Raw genomic sequence first — 18,560 nt, 5'->3', positions numbered from 1 at the left:
TAATAAATAGGACCAAAATTCACAAAACTTTGGCTTACAGAAATAAGACCACAAATGGATTCTCCAAGGAGATGAGCCCCATTGTCAAGGTTTATCTTAAAGGGCATGGATGTATACACTGATATCTATTTGTCAGAAAAATCTCAGCTTGTAGGTTAGAAAAAAGTAATTAAGTGCATAGAAAAATGTCCAGAAGACGATGCCCTGAGAGAGGAGAGTGAGATTTGGGGGTAAGGGGACAGAAACATTTTCTATTTTATATACTTCAGGACTATTCAAACCTTAAAAAAATGATACTCCTATACTAATTTTTTAAATGGACATTAATAGTCGGTGACCTTGTTTGTATCATTCCCTTTTCACTGCTGTGTTCACCACTTAGCTACTAGAACCAGAGAGAAATACATTTGAGTAATAAAGGCTTTTGAACCTAGTGAACCTGAATTTGACATTTCTGTGATTGTAACTAGCATATAATTGTCTTGTTTTTTAATCCAATCTGAAAATCTTTTAGAGTGCTCAGCCTTTTTGCATTTAACGTAATGGCTAATAAGTTGGGTTTAAGTCTATCATCTTGCTATTTATTTCTATGACTACAGATAAGTAAAATTTAAAATTTAAGCCAGAATTTATCTTATACTTCAACTTCAGCCTACGCCTGTTGCCAGCCATCCCAGCAAACACAGCACGTTGCCAGGTGGCCAGAAACGGTATTGGTTTTTCATGCAGTATTTTTAGGGGGAGTGGGAGGAGCCGGGTTTCTGGCTCCTCCTCAACAGGCGCAATTCCACATTTGTCATATTAGGCATTGTGAAAGACCATGCAACCAGGGTTTCGCGGCTGCAAAGTCTGTATTCCAAAGTCTTTTCTGTGACTTTAATACACACTCAAGCAAGGATATGGACTACACACTAAGGCTGATCCAGGTTCTAGGCAATGCTCCAGCTCCGGACAACTTAAGAGCTGAAAATTCCCCTGGCTTCAGGAACTGGGAGAACAGCTGAGTCTTGAAGAAGCTAAACTGGGAAAGGGCAGAGGTAATGCACTGAGGAATCCCGAGCAAGACTTGACACTGGAGACAGCAAATCTAAGTTTAAAACGGGCAGTCTTCCATCCCAGGGCCACTGTCGGCTCCAGATGGTATACGCACCGCAGGAAATCACTTTCCAGATTAAACCCTCAGCTTTGATGAGTGGGTTCCGAACCTTTCTAGATACAGACGTTAAAGCATTCTTTTGTTTTCCAGACTGAAGTGGATATCACAAGGTATCCTACTCATTTTGCAGTGGAAGTCCGAAGCAGACTAGCACTAATGATTTTATGCTTCTTTCCAGGAGAAACTCATTCTCCTAAGGCAGGACATGCTTTCACTGTATCATCACGTTTTACAGATCTGGGATAATGGGACCCACTAGGCAAACTAACTCCATAATGTGACTTGCCACAAAAGCAGCACAGGACACAATCAGAGGCAGGAATGACAGACAGGGCAGTCAAAAGGGAAAACCAGGCGGTGGAAGCCCAGGCGGGGGAATAAAAGCTTCCAACTTCAGCAGCATCTTAGAAGTGACTGCACAAGTTTAGCAGTTTAGGGTAAAGCCCAGCTCTGCCACTTACTGGCTGTATGAATTTGGGTAAATTACTTAACATCTAAAGCATCTCTGATCTGCACAACCACCTGTGACACCTAGCCGACTCACTGGCAGCTGTGAGAAGGAAGTGAGACTCAGCAGGGGAGGTGCTCGGCACAGTGCTGGTTCACAGAAGCCCTCAACCACCAGTGGTGCTGGCATTTTCCAGGGGAAGGTGGGGCCACAGGGGCCTAAACGGCTGCCAAAGTTCATTTTCAACCCTAAGGATCAACTATGTCAAATGCAAGCTCGACATGAAGGTGAGAGCTCTCTGGTAAAATCTCCCTTAAGTCCTTCACTCCCTGAGACTTGGTCACATACCTTACTAATGTCTTTACTCAGTGCCCTCTTTTCTATTTGCCCGAAGGCCACTTTAATTTGGACCTACCTTCCGGTGTGGATTGTTGCAAAAGCCTTCTAGGGTTTGGCCTTCCGAACTGCCAGACTTTTTATCTAAAACAAAACCACCAAGCAAAAAACCCTCATAAAAAAAATGGCTCAAAATTTTCTCTGGGGTCCTTAACGCCTAATGGGTAAGGTCTGAATTTCTTACCTTGGCATACAAAGCCAATCACGACCTGAATTAAATGGATTTTCTCAGCGTCTTATTTGTCTCTCCCAATCTTCCCGTCTAACAAACACACTGTTCCCCTAACACACTGGGGTCTTTCAAAGCCTTCACACCTTCATCACACTTCCCCTATTCAACTTCAAGGCTTAGCTAAAATGTTACCTCTTACGTCCACCCAATTCCCCAAAACGGTTTCTCCTTCAGGCTCCATTACATGTATAACTTAACCTTTAACAGACCACTCAACAGAGCATTTCATTTGTTTCCATCTGCCTTTCCCAACAGACACACTTTTCTGTTCCAGACATTGCCCATCCGCTCCACTGCTATTGCTTCCAGTAGCTGCGGTCATACCTTTGAAAAGCACTTGGTAAAACCGTAAGGAATCGGGGCTCACACCATTACTACACTGATCTGAAGCAGAAACGAGGGGACTGAAGCAGAGTGATGTCGCCTCTTTCCTTTTACCATTTAGAATCTGAACAGGTTTTTGACCTGTTGTAGCCATTAAATGAATGATAACCAGCTTGTAATAATGCCTTTAAAAAAGATAAGTAGCCCTCGAACCCACCCAAGTAAATATCACCCAAAAGGAGAAACCACAAGATGTGTAACAGTTAAAAGAGTATCTGTAAAAAGTTTTACTTTTTTCTGTAATTTTTAATACAAGACATCTAAGGTCTTAAACAGTGAGTTGATCCTATTAGGAACAAAATATACCGCAAATTCCAGAAACAAGAACGTATCTTTTTTTTTTTTTTTTTGCATTTAGGCTTTTCAGTCACTATGCAATGATTATCGATTCGCCAAGGACAGGAACAGTCAGATACTGGAGAAAAAGAGATATGAGAAACATCTTTTATTATTTTCTAAAGAGGTGAAAATAAGATTTTTTATATTTCTCACATAAGATTTTTAAACTCTTAAAAATGCAATTTCCTCTTTTCAAAGCACATGCCATCTTAAAAAAAAATCTTAGCAATGTACATTTGCACTCAAAGTAAAACATGCAGTGCCATTGTCTTCCGACAAAATTCTGCATAAAAACCCCACGCGACCTCCTGCAAATATGTTCCCTCTTTATCATTTAGGGACTCCAAACCACAAACATTCAGTGCAATATTTATTGTTTCTTATTTCCGTAGGAAACACAGGATCAACGATGTCTTCTGACTACAACTGCTTCCTGATGGTTGAGCGACAGTCTCCCTCTGCTTTATTTTAAAGTACTCTAACTTGCTGATGTAAGGTACAACTAGAATTCAGTAAAACTTGAGGATCCAAGTGGAGGATGGAGGAGAAATACTTAAGGTGTACCCTGTGCCATAAACTTAGGAAAAAAATTTACACAGAAAAAAAAAACCCAAAAAACCTCAGATTTTATCAATGCACCCTTTTAAAAAGTGTTTTTTTTTTAAATTTCTGAAAGCAGCTTAATGTGAATCAAAAGCAGTTCCTGAGTCACTGCAGTAAACAGTCTTTTTAAAATATATATAGATATTTGCAACTTAGCTCATTTGGTTTCGCCTTAGTTTACCTCCCCAGCTTTTAATCACAGTTCCTTCCTTCTCAGTTCACAAGGTGCAAGTACAACAGCATCAGCTCCAAGAGTCGGCGTGGTGCAGATGTTTCTCGTCACTTCTGTGTGATCATCTGCATGTCTGTCAGGCCAGGTTTCTAGAGTCACTGCAGGTCACAGTTCTCTCAATCTCACAAAACCTGTGAGGCCAGACACTTCACGTTTTCTTCATCAGACGCCGTGACTGCCACGTGTGGAGCTTGTTATAGGCTGTCTGGAGCATCTCTTCTATGTGACTTACCAACTGAAAAACACAGCAAGACACTTAGGCAACAACTAGGCACATGCTGGAGAAATTAATGCTTCTGATCCAGATCTGCCACACACTTCAGAGTGTAGCATCTAAGCTCGTTTGTATTTCCCCAGGGAGACAACAAGCAAGCCCTCTGTGACGGTGTTATCAGATTTTGTAAAGAAAGGCGAGAGAGAGAGAGAGCTGGCCCGTGGCTGAGCGGTTAAGTTTGCATGCTCTGCTTCGGGGGCTCAGGGTTTCGCCGATTCAGATCCTGGGCATGGACACAACACTGCTCATCAGGCCATGCTGAGGCAGCATCCCACATGCCACAACTAGAAGGACCCACAACTAAAAATGTATACTTGGGGGCTTTGGGGAGAAAAAGGAAAAATTAAAAAAAAAAAAAAAGAAAGGTGAGAGAGAGGGTGGGGTACAGTAGAGGCTGGAAATTCACCCGCTCTGTCTGGGTGTAATTCTGCCCTGTCGTTAACCAGCTGTAGGACAACATGAAAGCAACTGTGCTCTAGGCCTCAGTTTCTTCTGTCAAACGAGGGAGTGTGCTAAACCGGTGATTTCCAGATTTAACCATTAGTCTGATGACTAAGGCCAGGATGGTGGCATTCACATTATCTTACAGAACACTTGAAAAATGCATCACTCCCCTGAAGATTCCAATGTAGCAGGTCTGGGAGGAGACCAAGGAATCTTTGATTTTCAAAAGCTCCTGCCACCAATTCTGCAGCACAGCCAATCTTGTGAAGCACTTTTCTCTGTTTTCTAGGGTCTCTTCTAGTTCCAGCATTTTGGGACTTCAATATAACTCAGTAGATTACAGAAAATCTAAATGGTTTCAATGCTTCACACAAGCACTATGTCACACCTTAGGTCACAACTACAAATCTTGAGAAGAAAAGAATTTTGTCCTGGCTTTGCACATAACTAGAAGTCAACAGGACCACACTGAACTAAGCTGACAAAGAAGGTAGAATATCTTTGGCGTATCTGTTTCCTTGGAGGTGGACAGTGTTTATGTGGTTGGAAGTGAAAGTCTTGCAAAATCTACAATTCTGGCAGTATGGGGATGCAGATCAGGAAGTCCTAAATCCTTTTAGCATGTCAATGACTTAGATCCAATCTGAGGTAGAGTTTAAAAAAAAAAAAACCTTCTTATTTACCACATCTGTTATTATTTTGGGTGGCAGGAGTTACGTTATTTAGTTCTGCCTGGAAACTATATAAAAATCAATTATTCTGCTTGATGGACAGAAGTAGTTCCACAGTACCGAACAGAAGAGATGAATACCATATCCTCCTGTAAGGCTGTCCATGGCCTCAGAATCCTTTTAACCACAGTGCTCCAGCAGTTACAATCAAGTGAGAAGGTACATGAGCTGAAAGCTATCTGTCATCCTTGCCCTCCTGTGGGAAGACACTTCAAGCTTCTCTTCTGATTATAAGTAATACTGCTACATTTTCAGAAAACCCACATACAAGGTTTATGGAATAAACACTAGAAGTCTTACTGATGAAGGCTTTTCAGTTTTCAATTGTAAAACTCGCTCCCCCCCCACCTCGCTATTCCTCTATTTTTTTCGGTGAAGAAGATTGTCCCTGAGCTAACATCTATGCCAATCTTCCTTCCAATTTTGTATGTGGGACACTGCCACAGCACGGCTTGATGAGCAGTGTGTAGGTCTGTACCTGGGATCTGAACCTGCAAAGCCCAGGCCGCCAAAGTGGAGTGCATGAACCCAACCACTACACCACCCAGCTGGCCCCTAAAACTCCCCCTTTTGATTGTCCTATTTACTGAAATGCTGACTCCTAAGTCTGTGTATACTATTCTTTCCCAGTCACCTCTGAGAAGACGTGCATAACACACACAAACATGATCTTGTGTGACTGCTCCAGCCTTGTGTTAGAAACTATGCTAAATATCCTGGCACAAAGTGACACTGCTCACTCACTACCTCACCCACTGCCCCGCCTGCTGGAAACAGCCAGGGACGCTGAAGGCAGACCACAATGCAGGAACTGTTCAGTTTAGTGTCACAGAATGCTAATTCTGCCTTTCTTTGCATTGCAGGTTTGTGCTCACTACTCAGGTTTTCAAAATAAATATTTTAAGGAACACACACGTGTTGTAAATCTACAAAGAAAAGCAGGGAGATGATTCTTACAAATGCCTGGTTAGTCACAGCCTTGGGACTGTGTGGGAGGGGAAGGCAATGGGACACCTACGGGTACTGGGAAGGTTCTATTTCTCACTGTGACTGGGGGAACACAGATACTTCTTTTATTATTTTAAAAAGCATATGTATTTTATGCACTCTTCTGAATGTTTGATACATTTTACAATATAAAAACGGTACGCTCAGCAACAGAAAAGAACACACATCTATACTTATTTACATGAAAACAAAGTAAATTTCATCATTTTACTAAATGGAGGAAGAAAATCAGGCCAAAATCAGATTGCTGCCTTACATTTGTGCTTAAATACTGTCTCCGAATTTTTTCTTGGAATGGGCAGAGCTTTGTAACTTGGAATCGTTCCAAATTACTTTTCATTTTCACTACCTAAAAAAGATGAGAGAAATAATGAATTACAGAGAAATCTCAGAGTCTACAGGGACCAAGAGAAAAATACACATAGAGCAAGGTTACTTTTTTCTTTTAGATTAATTGGCTCCACCAGGCAGAGAAGCAATATCTAATATACTTAGGTTTTTTTAAATTAAAAAAACACTATTCTTGAAGTAATACATGATCGCTGTAGAAAAATTAAAAAAATGTATAAGGATAAAAATAAAAATATACCTATTATATCCCACCACTCAGAGATCATTAACACTTTGGTTCATAATTCATATCCTTCTCAATACTTTTTGTGCATGTGTATAAATGCATATATGTAAAAAATAGATAGTATATACTGTGTTAAAATTTCACCTGGTTTAGTGTGAACATCTTTCTTTCCAGTCATTAAACACTCACCAAAGCCAGCATTTAAAATGAACGTATAGTATTTCTATGTATGAGCATACTAAATGCTTCTTTAACCAATCCCCTTCTGGTAGATATTTAGGCTATTTCCACATTTTCTGTCACAGACAGTGGTAGAGGAACGCCTCTGGGGCTAAATAGTTACTTAATTATTTCCTTAGGTTAAATTCCTAAATGCTAATTTCTGGGTCAAAGCATTTAAAAAAGTACCAGCAGTGAAAGAAAGAACTCAACTCTTAGCAACTGGGCCAACATTGATCATTTTATGTTCTTTTGCAAATTATAGATGAAAAATGCTCTTTCACTATAGCTTTAAAGCTAATTTATTTGAATACTAGTGAGTAGGAAAATTTCCTTAGGTTTACTGGTCCACTTGCATTCTTTAGTAAGCTGCCTGTTAAAGGTCTTTTACCTTTTATTTTTAATAGGGCATTTATCTTTCTCTTAAAGATAGTTTATAAGAGCACTCTATCTAGTAAAGCTATTCCTATTAATACTATAAATATTTTTTCATTTTTAAAATGTCCTTTAATTGCTTAAAAGGGTTTCAGTGTTATAGCTAGGGCTGTATTTGCTGTCAATCTCAGTTTGGATTTCATTACCCCTTAAAAAAGCACCACATAAATAATTTTACTGTTGTGACTTGTTTTGGGTCTCTGTTCTTCAATCACTCCCAGTGGCTTAGAGATTGATACAAGTTTTAAGATGTACGATCAAAAGTTATGGAACTGGTCTGGATCTCAAGTTTCTCCATCTATAAAATGAATATCAATAGCTACTCCATCAGGATGTTGTGAGGCTTCAATTAAACGATGCATGCAAAGTAGCTATCCCAGTGTCTGGGACACGGTCAACACTCAATATAATTTTCCAGTTTCAAAATAACACCTCACAGTGTGGTCCACAACAGTTGGCTGTGTTTAGAACTGGTTCTGACCTTTTCTTCTAGGAATGGTGTATTAACGGGAAAGCAGGACCAGAAGTGCCGCAGAAGTTCCCCAACAGCCACATACAGGTGTTTTAATTCAGACTGAATATCATTTGGCACCATCTCTGCAAAAGAAAAGAGAGGTCCATAGGATAAAAGCTACATTTACACATGTAGAGTCTCTGAAAGAATGAGCACTTGGAGAATAAGTGTGAACATGTGCTCTGCGCCAATGCTAAACCAGGATGTGCTATTCTGAGATAAGTTAGTGATTTTGTGGCTGACAGATCAGAGAATTTAAATTTCTGTAGGATTTTGAAGGAACTTTCAGATTTCCCTTTATTCTAAAAGGTACGAGGGAAAAAAGAAAGCTTTTAGTATGCTATAGGGAGACTAGCAGTGTGCCACTGTTTGTAATATTAAGATAATTCTGAAACCTAAGCTCTTGTCTAGATGGGTTTCAAGATCTGGATGCATAAAAACAACAAAAATCTCAGAACTGTTCCAAAGGAAAACCAGTAAAACTTTAGCACCACTCTCAACTTGCTCTTTAAAGCGTGTTTAAGTAGAAGGATAGCAGCAGCAGACGGCCCAGCACATACGGTTTATGGCTTGCTGTGTCCCTCCCTGCATAAGTGCTCCTCCAGGTGACAGTGCTGTGATGGTACTACTGGCAGCGCTACTTGAGAGAACCTGAAAGAAATTAAGACACAGAAAGTGGTTTTCCTCATTTTCACATCTTTCTTAACATTTCAGTTTTATAGCAAAACATCCAGTCAGTCTTTATTCCTGTATAAATACATAATTTATAGAAACCAGAGTGAACTACTTTCCATGTGTGCAGAAATGGAATACCTCCCAGTCTTCCAGGAATACCAGGCAAGTCCACAGGTGCCTCAAAACTCACATGCTTTTGCCTAGTCAAGCCTTTTATTTATTTTTTATTGAGGTCATAATAGTTCATAACACTGTGAAATTTCAGTTGTACATTATTATTGTCAGTCACCATATATATATGAGCCCCTTTACCTCTTATGCCCACCCCTCAACCCCCTTCCCCTCTGGTAACTACTAATCTGTTCTCTTTGTGTGTCTGGTTATCTTCCACATATGAGTGAAATCATACAGTGTTCGTCTTTGTCTGGCTTATCTTGCTTAACATGATACCCTCAAGTTCCATCCGTTGTTGCAAATGGGACGACTTTGTCTTTTTTTAGGGCTGAGTGGTATTCCACTGTGTGTATGGAATCTTCTTTATCCCTTCATCAGTTGATGGGCACTTGGGTTGCTTCCATGTCTTGGTTATTGTGAACAATGCTGCAATGAACACAGGGGTGCATGAGTCTCTTTGAATTGCTGATTTCAAGTTCTTCGGATAAATACCCAGTAGTGGAACAGCTGAGTCATACGGTATTTCTATTTTTAGTTTTTTGAGAAATCTCCATACTGTTTCCCATAATTGCTGCACCAGTTTGCATTCCCACCAGCAGTGTATGAGGGATCCCTTTTCTCCAACATTTGTTACTTTTTGTCTTGGTGAGTATAGCCATTCTAACGGGTGTAGAGTGATATCTCACTGTAGTTTTGATTTGCCTTTCCCTGATGATTAGTGATGCTGAACATCTTTTCATGTGCCTGTTGGCCATCTGTATATCTTCTTTGGAAAAACGGGTTGTTTTTTTGTTGTTGAGTTGTGTGGGTTCTTTATATATTTTGGAGATTGACCCCTTGTCAGATATATGATTTGCAAATATTTTCTCCCAGTTGGTGGGTTGTCTTTTTGTTTTGTTCCTGGGTTCCTTTGCCTTGCAGAAGCTCTTTAGTCTGATGAAGTCTCATTTGTTTATTTTTTCTTTTGTTTCCCTTGCCCAAGTAGACATGGTATTCGAAAAGATCCTTCTAAGATTGATGTCAAAAAGCATACTGCCTATATTTTCTGTTTTATGGTTTCACATCTTAGCTTCAAGTCTTTAATCCATTTTGAGTTAATTTTTGTGTATGGCAAAAGATAATGGTCTACTTTCATTCTTTTGCATGTGGCTGTCTAGTTTTCCCAACACTACTTATTGAAGAGACTCTCCGTTCTCCAGTGTATGTTCTTGGCTCCTTTGTCGAAGATTAGCTGTCCATAGATGTGTGGGTTTATTTCTGGGCTTTCAATTCTGTTCCATTGATCTGTGTGTCTGTTCTGGTACCAGTATCACGCTATTTTGATTACTGTAGCTTTGTAGTATATTTTGAAGTCAGGGCTTGTGATTCCTCAAGCCTTGTTCTTTTTCTAAGGATTGCCTTAGCTATTCGGGGGTCTTTCGTTGCCCCATATAAATTTTAGGATTCTGACTGGGATTGCATTGAATGTCAAGCCCTTTCTTAAGCACCAACTCAACTTAACTTGTGAACTCTTTACCACCAAAGGTAAAATTGAGTTTAAAGAAAGAAAACAAGTAACACAGCATGTTAACATGTATCCTTGCTGGCAGTTTAAAAAAAAAAAAAAGCAGAAATACATCGTTTGTCATTTTTCAGGGAAGTGAATATACTTAGCCAAAAGGGGAAAAAAGACATTCTACACTCTTACCAGTATCAACATTCAGGCACATAATTGACCTGTCTATCCAATGAGCGGCTAACAAGTGCCAGGCACTGTGGCAACAGAGGAACAAATCATTTGTTGAATAGCTCAAGTGCAGTGTTAGCGTGTCTAAGGTTTTTCAACAGAGTTTTTACAAGCAGAAATCCATGTGTGTATGCACTGGATGAAAAAAATCTTTAACTTGGTGTAAGAGTACAGCACATGACAACCATGAGTCAAAGGGACATGGGAGTTCACTTTATTCCTATGTCCTTTTGTCATAAATTTTATAATACATTGTAACCAGAAGCTTCAGTGACTGCTAAGCTTGCTGACTAGCTACTGGCTGCACTCAGGTACACACACCTGAAGACAGATAATCTCTTGGGCCTTCCTACTCAATTCATGTGTCTCAGATAATGAAATCACTTTTTTGGAGTGGGGGTGGGGGGGTGGGGAAACAATCTAAATATTTAAGATTGATCACTGCTTAAAAAAAGTTAAACGAGGGCCAGCCCCAGTGGCCTAGTGGTTAAATTCAGTGCACTCCGCTTCAGGGGCCCGAGTTCAGCTCCTGGGTGCAGATCTACACTGCTCTGTTAGCGGCCATGCTGTGCTAGCAGCCAACACGAAAAATGGAGGAAAGTTAGCACAGACGTTAGCTGAGGGCGAATCTTCCTTACCCCCCAAAAAAAGTTAAATGAGCCTACTTGGGCCCAAAGGCCAGATGTTGGACAATTCTAGGCTGGAAAGAAAGTAGTAGTCAAATAGTCCCAAATTTGGTACGTGCACATATATGTATATACATCTATTTCCTAGCTCTGTCCATTGAAGGTACAATGACACCAGTAGCAAATGACACTCCAACAGCAATGAGTACACGGATCTTGATTTCTAAATCACTCAGCACTAAAAGGAAGATTCCATGGCTGGGCAAGGAAAATTTAAGATGTGCTTGGAACATCGATCTTATGGTGCCAGAAAGTAGGAAGGTGCTCAAAAAACTGATGAGAATGGTGTCAGAAGAACACAGGAGCCAGTGTGACAGGGTGGGAAGGGTCTGACTACAAAGGGGCATGGGTACATTTTTTGGGGTGAGAAAGCTGTTCTTTATCTTGATTGTGTTAGTGGTTACACAGATGTATATGTTTATTAAAACTCGCAGAAGAATGGGCTAAAGAAGGCAAATTTTACTCTATGTAAATTATACCTTAGTTTAAAAAAAGAAAATGATAGTGACAGTTTATAATTCATAGAATAAGAGAAGATCCATGCTAATATAAATAAACAAATACAGGAGAAGGGAAGGGAAGCTCTTCCTTTTAGCAGAATGCCAACTGATAAATGTAGAAGGGATGACAGAATTAGAAAAGCACCCTTTAACCACTACCACGGTAATAACTGTTTTTGGCAAGAATCATCAATGTATTCTAAAAAACTACTGGGTAAAAGTTTGATGGTAAATAGAACACTTACACAGTCTTAAAGCGTCTCCCCACAAGATACTTATTAATTACAAAGCAAAGAATAGGAACTTTTAGGTGGAAAACCAGGCAAATACTACCTTAACCAAGTGATCAAAGTTACCATCACAAGTTAGGACAAATAAACATGTGCCTCCTCTTTCGATGCACTGAGGATAAGACATCACTTACATATCACTTCTGCGGTATTCCTGCCACAAATGCATAACGTGAATCCAATCATGAGGAAACATCAGAGGAACTCAAACTGAGGACATTCTACAAAAAAACTGGCCTGTACTTTTCAAATACCAAGGTCATGAAAGACAAAGAAAGACTGAAAAACGATTCCATTTTAAAGGAGACTAAAGAGACAGGAGAACTAAATGCAACCCACAAACCTGACCTGGATGCTGAGCCAGGAGGAAAAGTTTTCCTTTGCTATAAGGGACATTAGTGGTACAACTGGCAAAACTTTGGAAAGACTTATAGGTTAGACAGTAATACTTTATCAATGTTAACTTGTTTCTAAAAGTGTATTGTGTTATTTATGAGAATGTCCTGTTTTAGGAAGTATGCAGTGAAATGTTTAGCGGTAAAGGAATCTACTCTCAAAATGGGTCAGAAAACATTTTTTTTGCAACTTTCTGTAAATAGTAGATTACTTCAAAATAAAAAAAAAATTAAGTCCTAACATGTGATACACACTACAATACAGGTATGAACTCAGTGCCTCAGTATTTGCGAAAACAGAGAAAAGGAAAAAACAAACTCACTACTGAGCATGGTGAGGACTGCTTTACAGAGGTAATGAAATTTGAGCGGAGTCTTGAATAATTATTATTAGTTCCCAGGGGCAGAAACAGGCTTAGGGCATTCTAAGAAGAGAGAAAGCATGAGCAAAAGCACAGGAAGCAAGAAGATGCTACAATTAAAAACTCTGGGTCGTTTAGTGCCTAAGTTAGGCTGGAGTACAGGACTCCTGATTATGAGTGGAGGGGAATGTTGCAGATATGGCTGGCACTAGGACTGGAGATGTGGGTTAAGGGCCAGATCATAAAGGCATTCAGACAACTACTGTGGCAACGAAGGCAGGGAGTGAAGGTTTTTAAGCCGTAGAGTGATGAGATCAGATTTATGTTTTTAGAAAGCTAACTTGCAGTGGTAGCGTGGAAAACTGATCAGGTTTGCCTAAGCCAAGGGGATAGAGTCAAGAAATCCAGAAGAACTGACAGAATTTGCCAATCAAATGAAGTATGAATAAGGGTGGGAAGAAATGAAGAATGGATAATGACCTCTGTTTTATACATTCTGATTCTGAGATCATGCAGAATATCTAGGGAGCGATGTCCAGAAGATTTTTGGAAACTGGGAGATTTTCCCAATAAAACTGTGTATATAGAAAGAAAAAATTAGCAGTCATAAACTCATTTTATTTTTCATTATCATCTTCAGATGCTTCTTGAATATGCCAAATACTACTTCTCCCTACTTCTTGATTTTTTCAATTTATTCAGCAGGAATATGTCTTTAAACTCAATTAAAATATTAGTTGTACAGTTCAATTTGGTTGTGCTCATAAACTGAGGAAGTATCTGGGAATTCTGGTTTTCAAACAGTACAAGTCACCTACCTGAGTTAATTTGGGTGCATAAGCTTCCATTTCTTGTCTAATACTTTGAAAAGAATTAATAATGTCCTGACTTGTTGCATACTGTAGTGACTGGATTGGAGTTGGACCATGATAATACCTGAAGGTTAGCAAAGAAGAAAGAAATTACTGACCACACAAAATAAAGGTGCTCAACGTTTGTCTTTCAAATATTTTAGCAGTCTCAATACAATATTCTCGCCAAAGCAAAAAACGATAACATAGTTGAAGAAATTTCAAAAAAATAATTTAGTTTCTATATGGGCAATAAGAAGAAAACAGCACAGAGCGCCAAAATTTATTTTCCGGGCTTTGATCATTTAGGATCCTTTCCTGAGATGCACAAAGTAAATTTTTATGGAGAAAAGATACTGTACTTTCATGGTAACAAAATTATTAAAACTTGAGTGCTACTCTTGCAGAATAAATTCTGCAATGACTTGTGTTATATAACTATTCTGCCTCAAGTTAATTTAATATTGACCAAACTTACCTATCTGACTTCTTGAGGTTTAGTGCAATCGTTTTTATGGAATTATTTTTTCCCAAGTCTTCATATTCAATGGACTCTTGTAACTTCGCCTATAATTATTAACACAGCACTTTTTATTGTGACTTTCTCTTATGAAAGTAATGAACATGACTGGAAAAGTAACACTGTACAGAGGGTAAAATATGAAGTCTCCCCACCACGAGCTTCACTTCCTAGAGATGGCTGCTCCTCAAATAGCTGAACCCATTTTCTCACCAACCAATCAACATACTAAATATTATCGAACTTCTCACTTTTGACAATCTGGTAGGTGCAAACATGTATTTTACTATTTCCCCCCAATAATCTAATTTTATTACATGTATTGCAAATACTTTTTCTACCACTTTGGTGTTTTTCAGCCTTAATTACTCCCTTTTTGCTTATTCTCCTGTAGATTAATTTTTTGCTTAAATCTTTGATCTACTTGGAATTAATTTTGTTTCGGTTTGTTTTTTGGTGAGGAAGATTGTCCTTGAGTTAACATCTGTGCCAGTCTTGCTCCATTTTGAATGTGGGACCCTGCCACAGCGTGGCTTGATGAGCAGTGCTAGGTCTGCACCCAGGATCTACACCTGTGAGCCTTGGGCTGCTGAAGTGGAGCGCATGAACTTAACCACTATACCCCCGGGCTGGCCCCTGGAATTTATTTTGGAATACGGAGTGCAGTAGGGAGTCTGAGTGTCCTTTTACTAAATTATTAACTAGTCCTCCTAACACCATTTGTAGAATAATCTGTTTTTTCCCACTGATTCTGAAATTCCATATTTAACATATATATTTAATTCCTCTATGTATTTGGGTTTAGTTTTGGACTCTTTATTTTGGTTTTACTAATCTGTTTTCTCCTGTGCTAGTAACAAACTGCTAAATTTCTATAGCCTTGTAATAAAAACACATTAATTATAAAGACACTTGAAGAAAACCTATGTAAACATTTGTGAAAATAATTTTACAATATTTCATCCTCTACATTACTAAGAAATTTATCTGGTCAACTCTAATCTGTAGCTACCAAGACTAGGATCAAGGCATTTATTAAATATATCTCAAAAAAAGATCAATTTGAAAACTTTTTATTATAAATTGTCCCTATTTTAAGAGTCTGAATAGTCCCCTTGTGGCATAGGAACAAATCTGACTGCAGCATGATATTCAGAGTAACATATTAATGAGTTCCACCTTACCTAGACACGGCTTAAGTTTCCACTGCCTTCCCAACTCTATACCCTCAGCCAACTTCAAGGCATCCTGATGTCTTCACCACCTTGCACATACGTCAAGCTCAGTTCCACCCCAGCCATTGCCTTATCTAAGTCATGTCCCTGCACAGCCTCCCATAATAATCCCAATCCAAAACTTATGCCAAGGCCTAGTTATTAGATCACTGACTTTCACCCTTAACTGAAATCTCCACAAATTTCAGGACTCTATTATTACTTCTGAATCTCTCACTCTATAAAACCCTTTGCAGAACACGTGTAGACAACTACTGACTTGAAAGACTATCTAGATCAGCTTTTACTATTGCACACTGTGAAAATTCACACAAACAGTGATTTTTCACAACTCTCTCACTACCAGGAATCAAGAGTACTTAGTGCAACAGTACAGTCACGTGCCGCCTAACAATGTTTCTGTCAGCTACGGATGGCATCTATGACAGTGGTCCCATAAGATTAGCACCATACAGCCTAGGTGTGCAATAGGCCATACCATCTAGGTTTGTGTAAGTGTACTCGATGATGTTCACACCATGAAATCCCTGACTACGCATTTCTCAGACTATCCCTTTTAAGTGACATGACCACATTGCAAAGAAAACTATCACTTCCTAGATTCCTTTAACATCTCTCTATAACCTACATTTTAGTTCCACTTTTCTTAGTTCAGAAAAGATATATCTTACTGGCTTTGTTAATTTTAAAGGTGTATATGCCTATAGAAACACATTGTTACTGAAATACATGAAATATGGTATAAGACTCACCCATAATCCCTTTAGAGAAAGATAAACATTTAGTATATTCTTTTAAAGGCCTTTTGTTTTTTTACATGTAGAATTATATCATACAGCCTCTTCTGCGAAGTCTTTTTATTTTACTTTTATTCTCTTTGGTTTCTATTGTAAATAACAGAATTACTATATTTTTAAATTTCGTTTTCTAATTATTCTTTTAATTTTCTTACCTACAGACACTAAACTCTCTGAGGACAAGAACTCTGTCTTATTCACGTTGTTTCCAACCACCTAATACAATATTTTAGCCAACTCAAAAATAGTTTCTTAAATTTAACTTTTCATGAACTGAACTATTATTATGGTATATGTAAACTCTCTTTAATCCAATATATCACTAATCCTTCTGAAGTCATTAATGGCTGCATCAGTCTCCACTGTATGATGTACCACAGATATTAGGATGTCTGTTTCTTTATAACACTGTAATGAGTATTTGTATGCAAATATTTGTACGTAACTCTTTAAAAATAAACATCTACAGTGGAATACTGTCCAGATGTGGAATTAAGGCCATAAACCTTTAAAATTTTAATACACACTGCCTGAGTGCCCTCTAACAAAGCTTTATAATTTATTTTTATAATCAGGGAGGGAGGAACTTAAAAAAATCGAGGGACAGAGTAGCCTGGCAAAGTTGCAGGGAAAGAAGGAATATGCAAGTAGAAAACTCTGTTCATACTCCCCCATACCCAAGTGATTTCTTCCATATTTAATGAGAAGACATTTACAGCTCTGACATGCTAGGTTTAATATGAGGGCCAAATCCTATCTTTTTAAATCATATACACAAATCTTTAGCTTTTCTTTCTGTCACACTGCCTTCGTTGAATACTCTTTTCCAGAAAACTATATGTTTTGTGTGTATGTGTACACGTGAAGGAAAAAAAAAACTAATGAAGAGCAATTAACAGGTTTGAGTCCATGGAAAGTTGGCTGGCAAGCCAAAATTGAGGAAGTGCTCTTTAAAACGTTCTACAATTTAAGCCAAATGCTTAATGTCTTGGTCAGAAGAACTGAGTCATTTGAAATAAGGCTCAATATAGAGTACTAGCAATTATATAAGGTATCTGGAGAAACCTGAGCTCTAAATGGTCCCGACTTTTTACCCATACCCTTTTGACTGCTGGCTGAAAGCTGTCTGCATCTCCGGAATTTCCATCGATGCCGCTGGGCTCACCATTTTGTTCATTTTGTGCTTCTCTTAAAACAAATGAAAAAAAAGTAATGTTAAAAACCACAAGCAGAACACCACCACAACTCATCTGGCTCTCTTGGAAAGCACAGTTACCACACCTGTGCGTGTATACTTAACTGTTTCCTGAGACCTGCTGCCAGGACCATGGCACTGTGATGGTTAAACCTCTTGATGATGGCAGCATTACTATTCTCCTTTATGGATTTAGAATTAGAAGTGGATGGCACAGAGGAAATGCCATAGCCCTATGAGAAATAATTTAGTAGATTAAAAATCAAAGTAAGTTTCTGGTTTTCCTATCTGAGAGACATGCTTAGTTGAAAAAATTTTCTGGATGACAGGACTCCATTAATTCTGAGCAGTACTAAATATTTACAGGTAAACATTTTAAAATAAGTGACATTATACACAAAAAATTAGGAAATATCATTAACTTCTTTTAGCATCACAAAAACATCACCTTAAACTGCACTTTTTTAAAGAGCAATTTTGGATCTAGTTAGCAAAATATTAAATGAAGGAATAGAATACACTGGAAAAAAGCAAGGACTCTGGAGTCAGATAGATATGGATTTAAATTCTGGCTTTATCATTTTTCCAATATTAGTCCAGGCAAGTTAGTCAACTTTTCCAAGCTCCATAAAATGGGACAGTGGAGAATTAAATGAGATAATATTTTTAAATATGTACTGACTGCATGCTACATGCTAGGAGCTGTAGATAGAAAGCTAGTAAGACCTTGTGCCAAAGGAGCCAAAATACTAGTTAGTGGGATGCCAGGCTGTAAGCCAGTGCACACAGTTAAGACTTATAGGTGCTATGAGAGAGGAAGTGGTCCATCTCACTGGAGGAGAGGAGAGAGAGATTTGAAAAAGCTTCACAGAGCCTTGTAAGATGAACAGTTGCTTGCAAGGCAGCCATGGAGACATTTCCGGGAGAGGAAACTGCTTAAACAAACGTATACAAGCAACATGATACAGTTGTGTCATCAGTTTGTATGTAGTTCAGTATACCTGGTGGGTCAGGAATTGGTGAGACGTAAGGCTAAAGAGGTAAACAAAGATCACAGAAAGACTCATATGCCTTTTTACTGAGGCCTAATACATGCCATGTGCTGGGAACAGACCAATAAACAAGTCAGCCTTATGGAATTTATACTCTACTGAGAGAAGAC

The 18,560-nt window shown here is 38.7% G+C and overlaps 1 protein-coding gene across 1 annotated transcript in view; it reads right to left on the bottom strand.

Moving 5' to 3' along the window:
• Positions 1-3,046: 3,046 nt before the first annotated feature.
• The window catches only part of GTF2H1 (general transcription factor IIH subunit 1), a 34,757-nt gene continuing 19,243 nt past the window's right edge, over positions 3,047-18,560 (bottom strand). The window contains exons 8-15 of the mRNA XM_001504962.7: positions 17,504-17,631; positions 17,304-17,391; positions 14,130-14,218; positions 13,619-13,736; positions 8,553-8,643; positions 7,960-8,075; positions 6,504-6,596; positions 3,047-4,025 (exon numbers count right to left, since the gene is read on the bottom strand). Coding sequence (XP_001505012.3) covers positions 3,939-4,025; positions 6,504-6,596; positions 7,960-8,075; positions 8,553-8,643; positions 13,619-13,736; positions 14,130-14,218; positions 17,304-17,391; positions 17,504-17,631 — 810 coding nt within the window. The 3' untranslated portion in view covers positions 3,047-3,938. The remainder of the gene's footprint in view (positions 4,026-6,503; positions 6,597-7,959; positions 8,076-8,552; positions 8,644-13,618; positions 13,737-14,129; positions 14,219-17,303; positions 17,392-17,503; positions 17,632-18,560) is intronic.

This window comes from Equus caballus, chromosome 7 (genome assembly GCF_041296265.1).
Source record: "Equus caballus isolate H_3958 breed thoroughbred chromosome 7, TB-T2T, whole genome shotgun sequence".
Taxonomy (NCBI): domain Eukaryota; kingdom Metazoa; phylum Chordata; class Mammalia; order Perissodactyla; family Equidae; genus Equus; species Equus caballus.
Note: the sequence above shows the minus strand (reverse complement) of the source record. Positions and strands in the feature narration are given on the sequence as shown.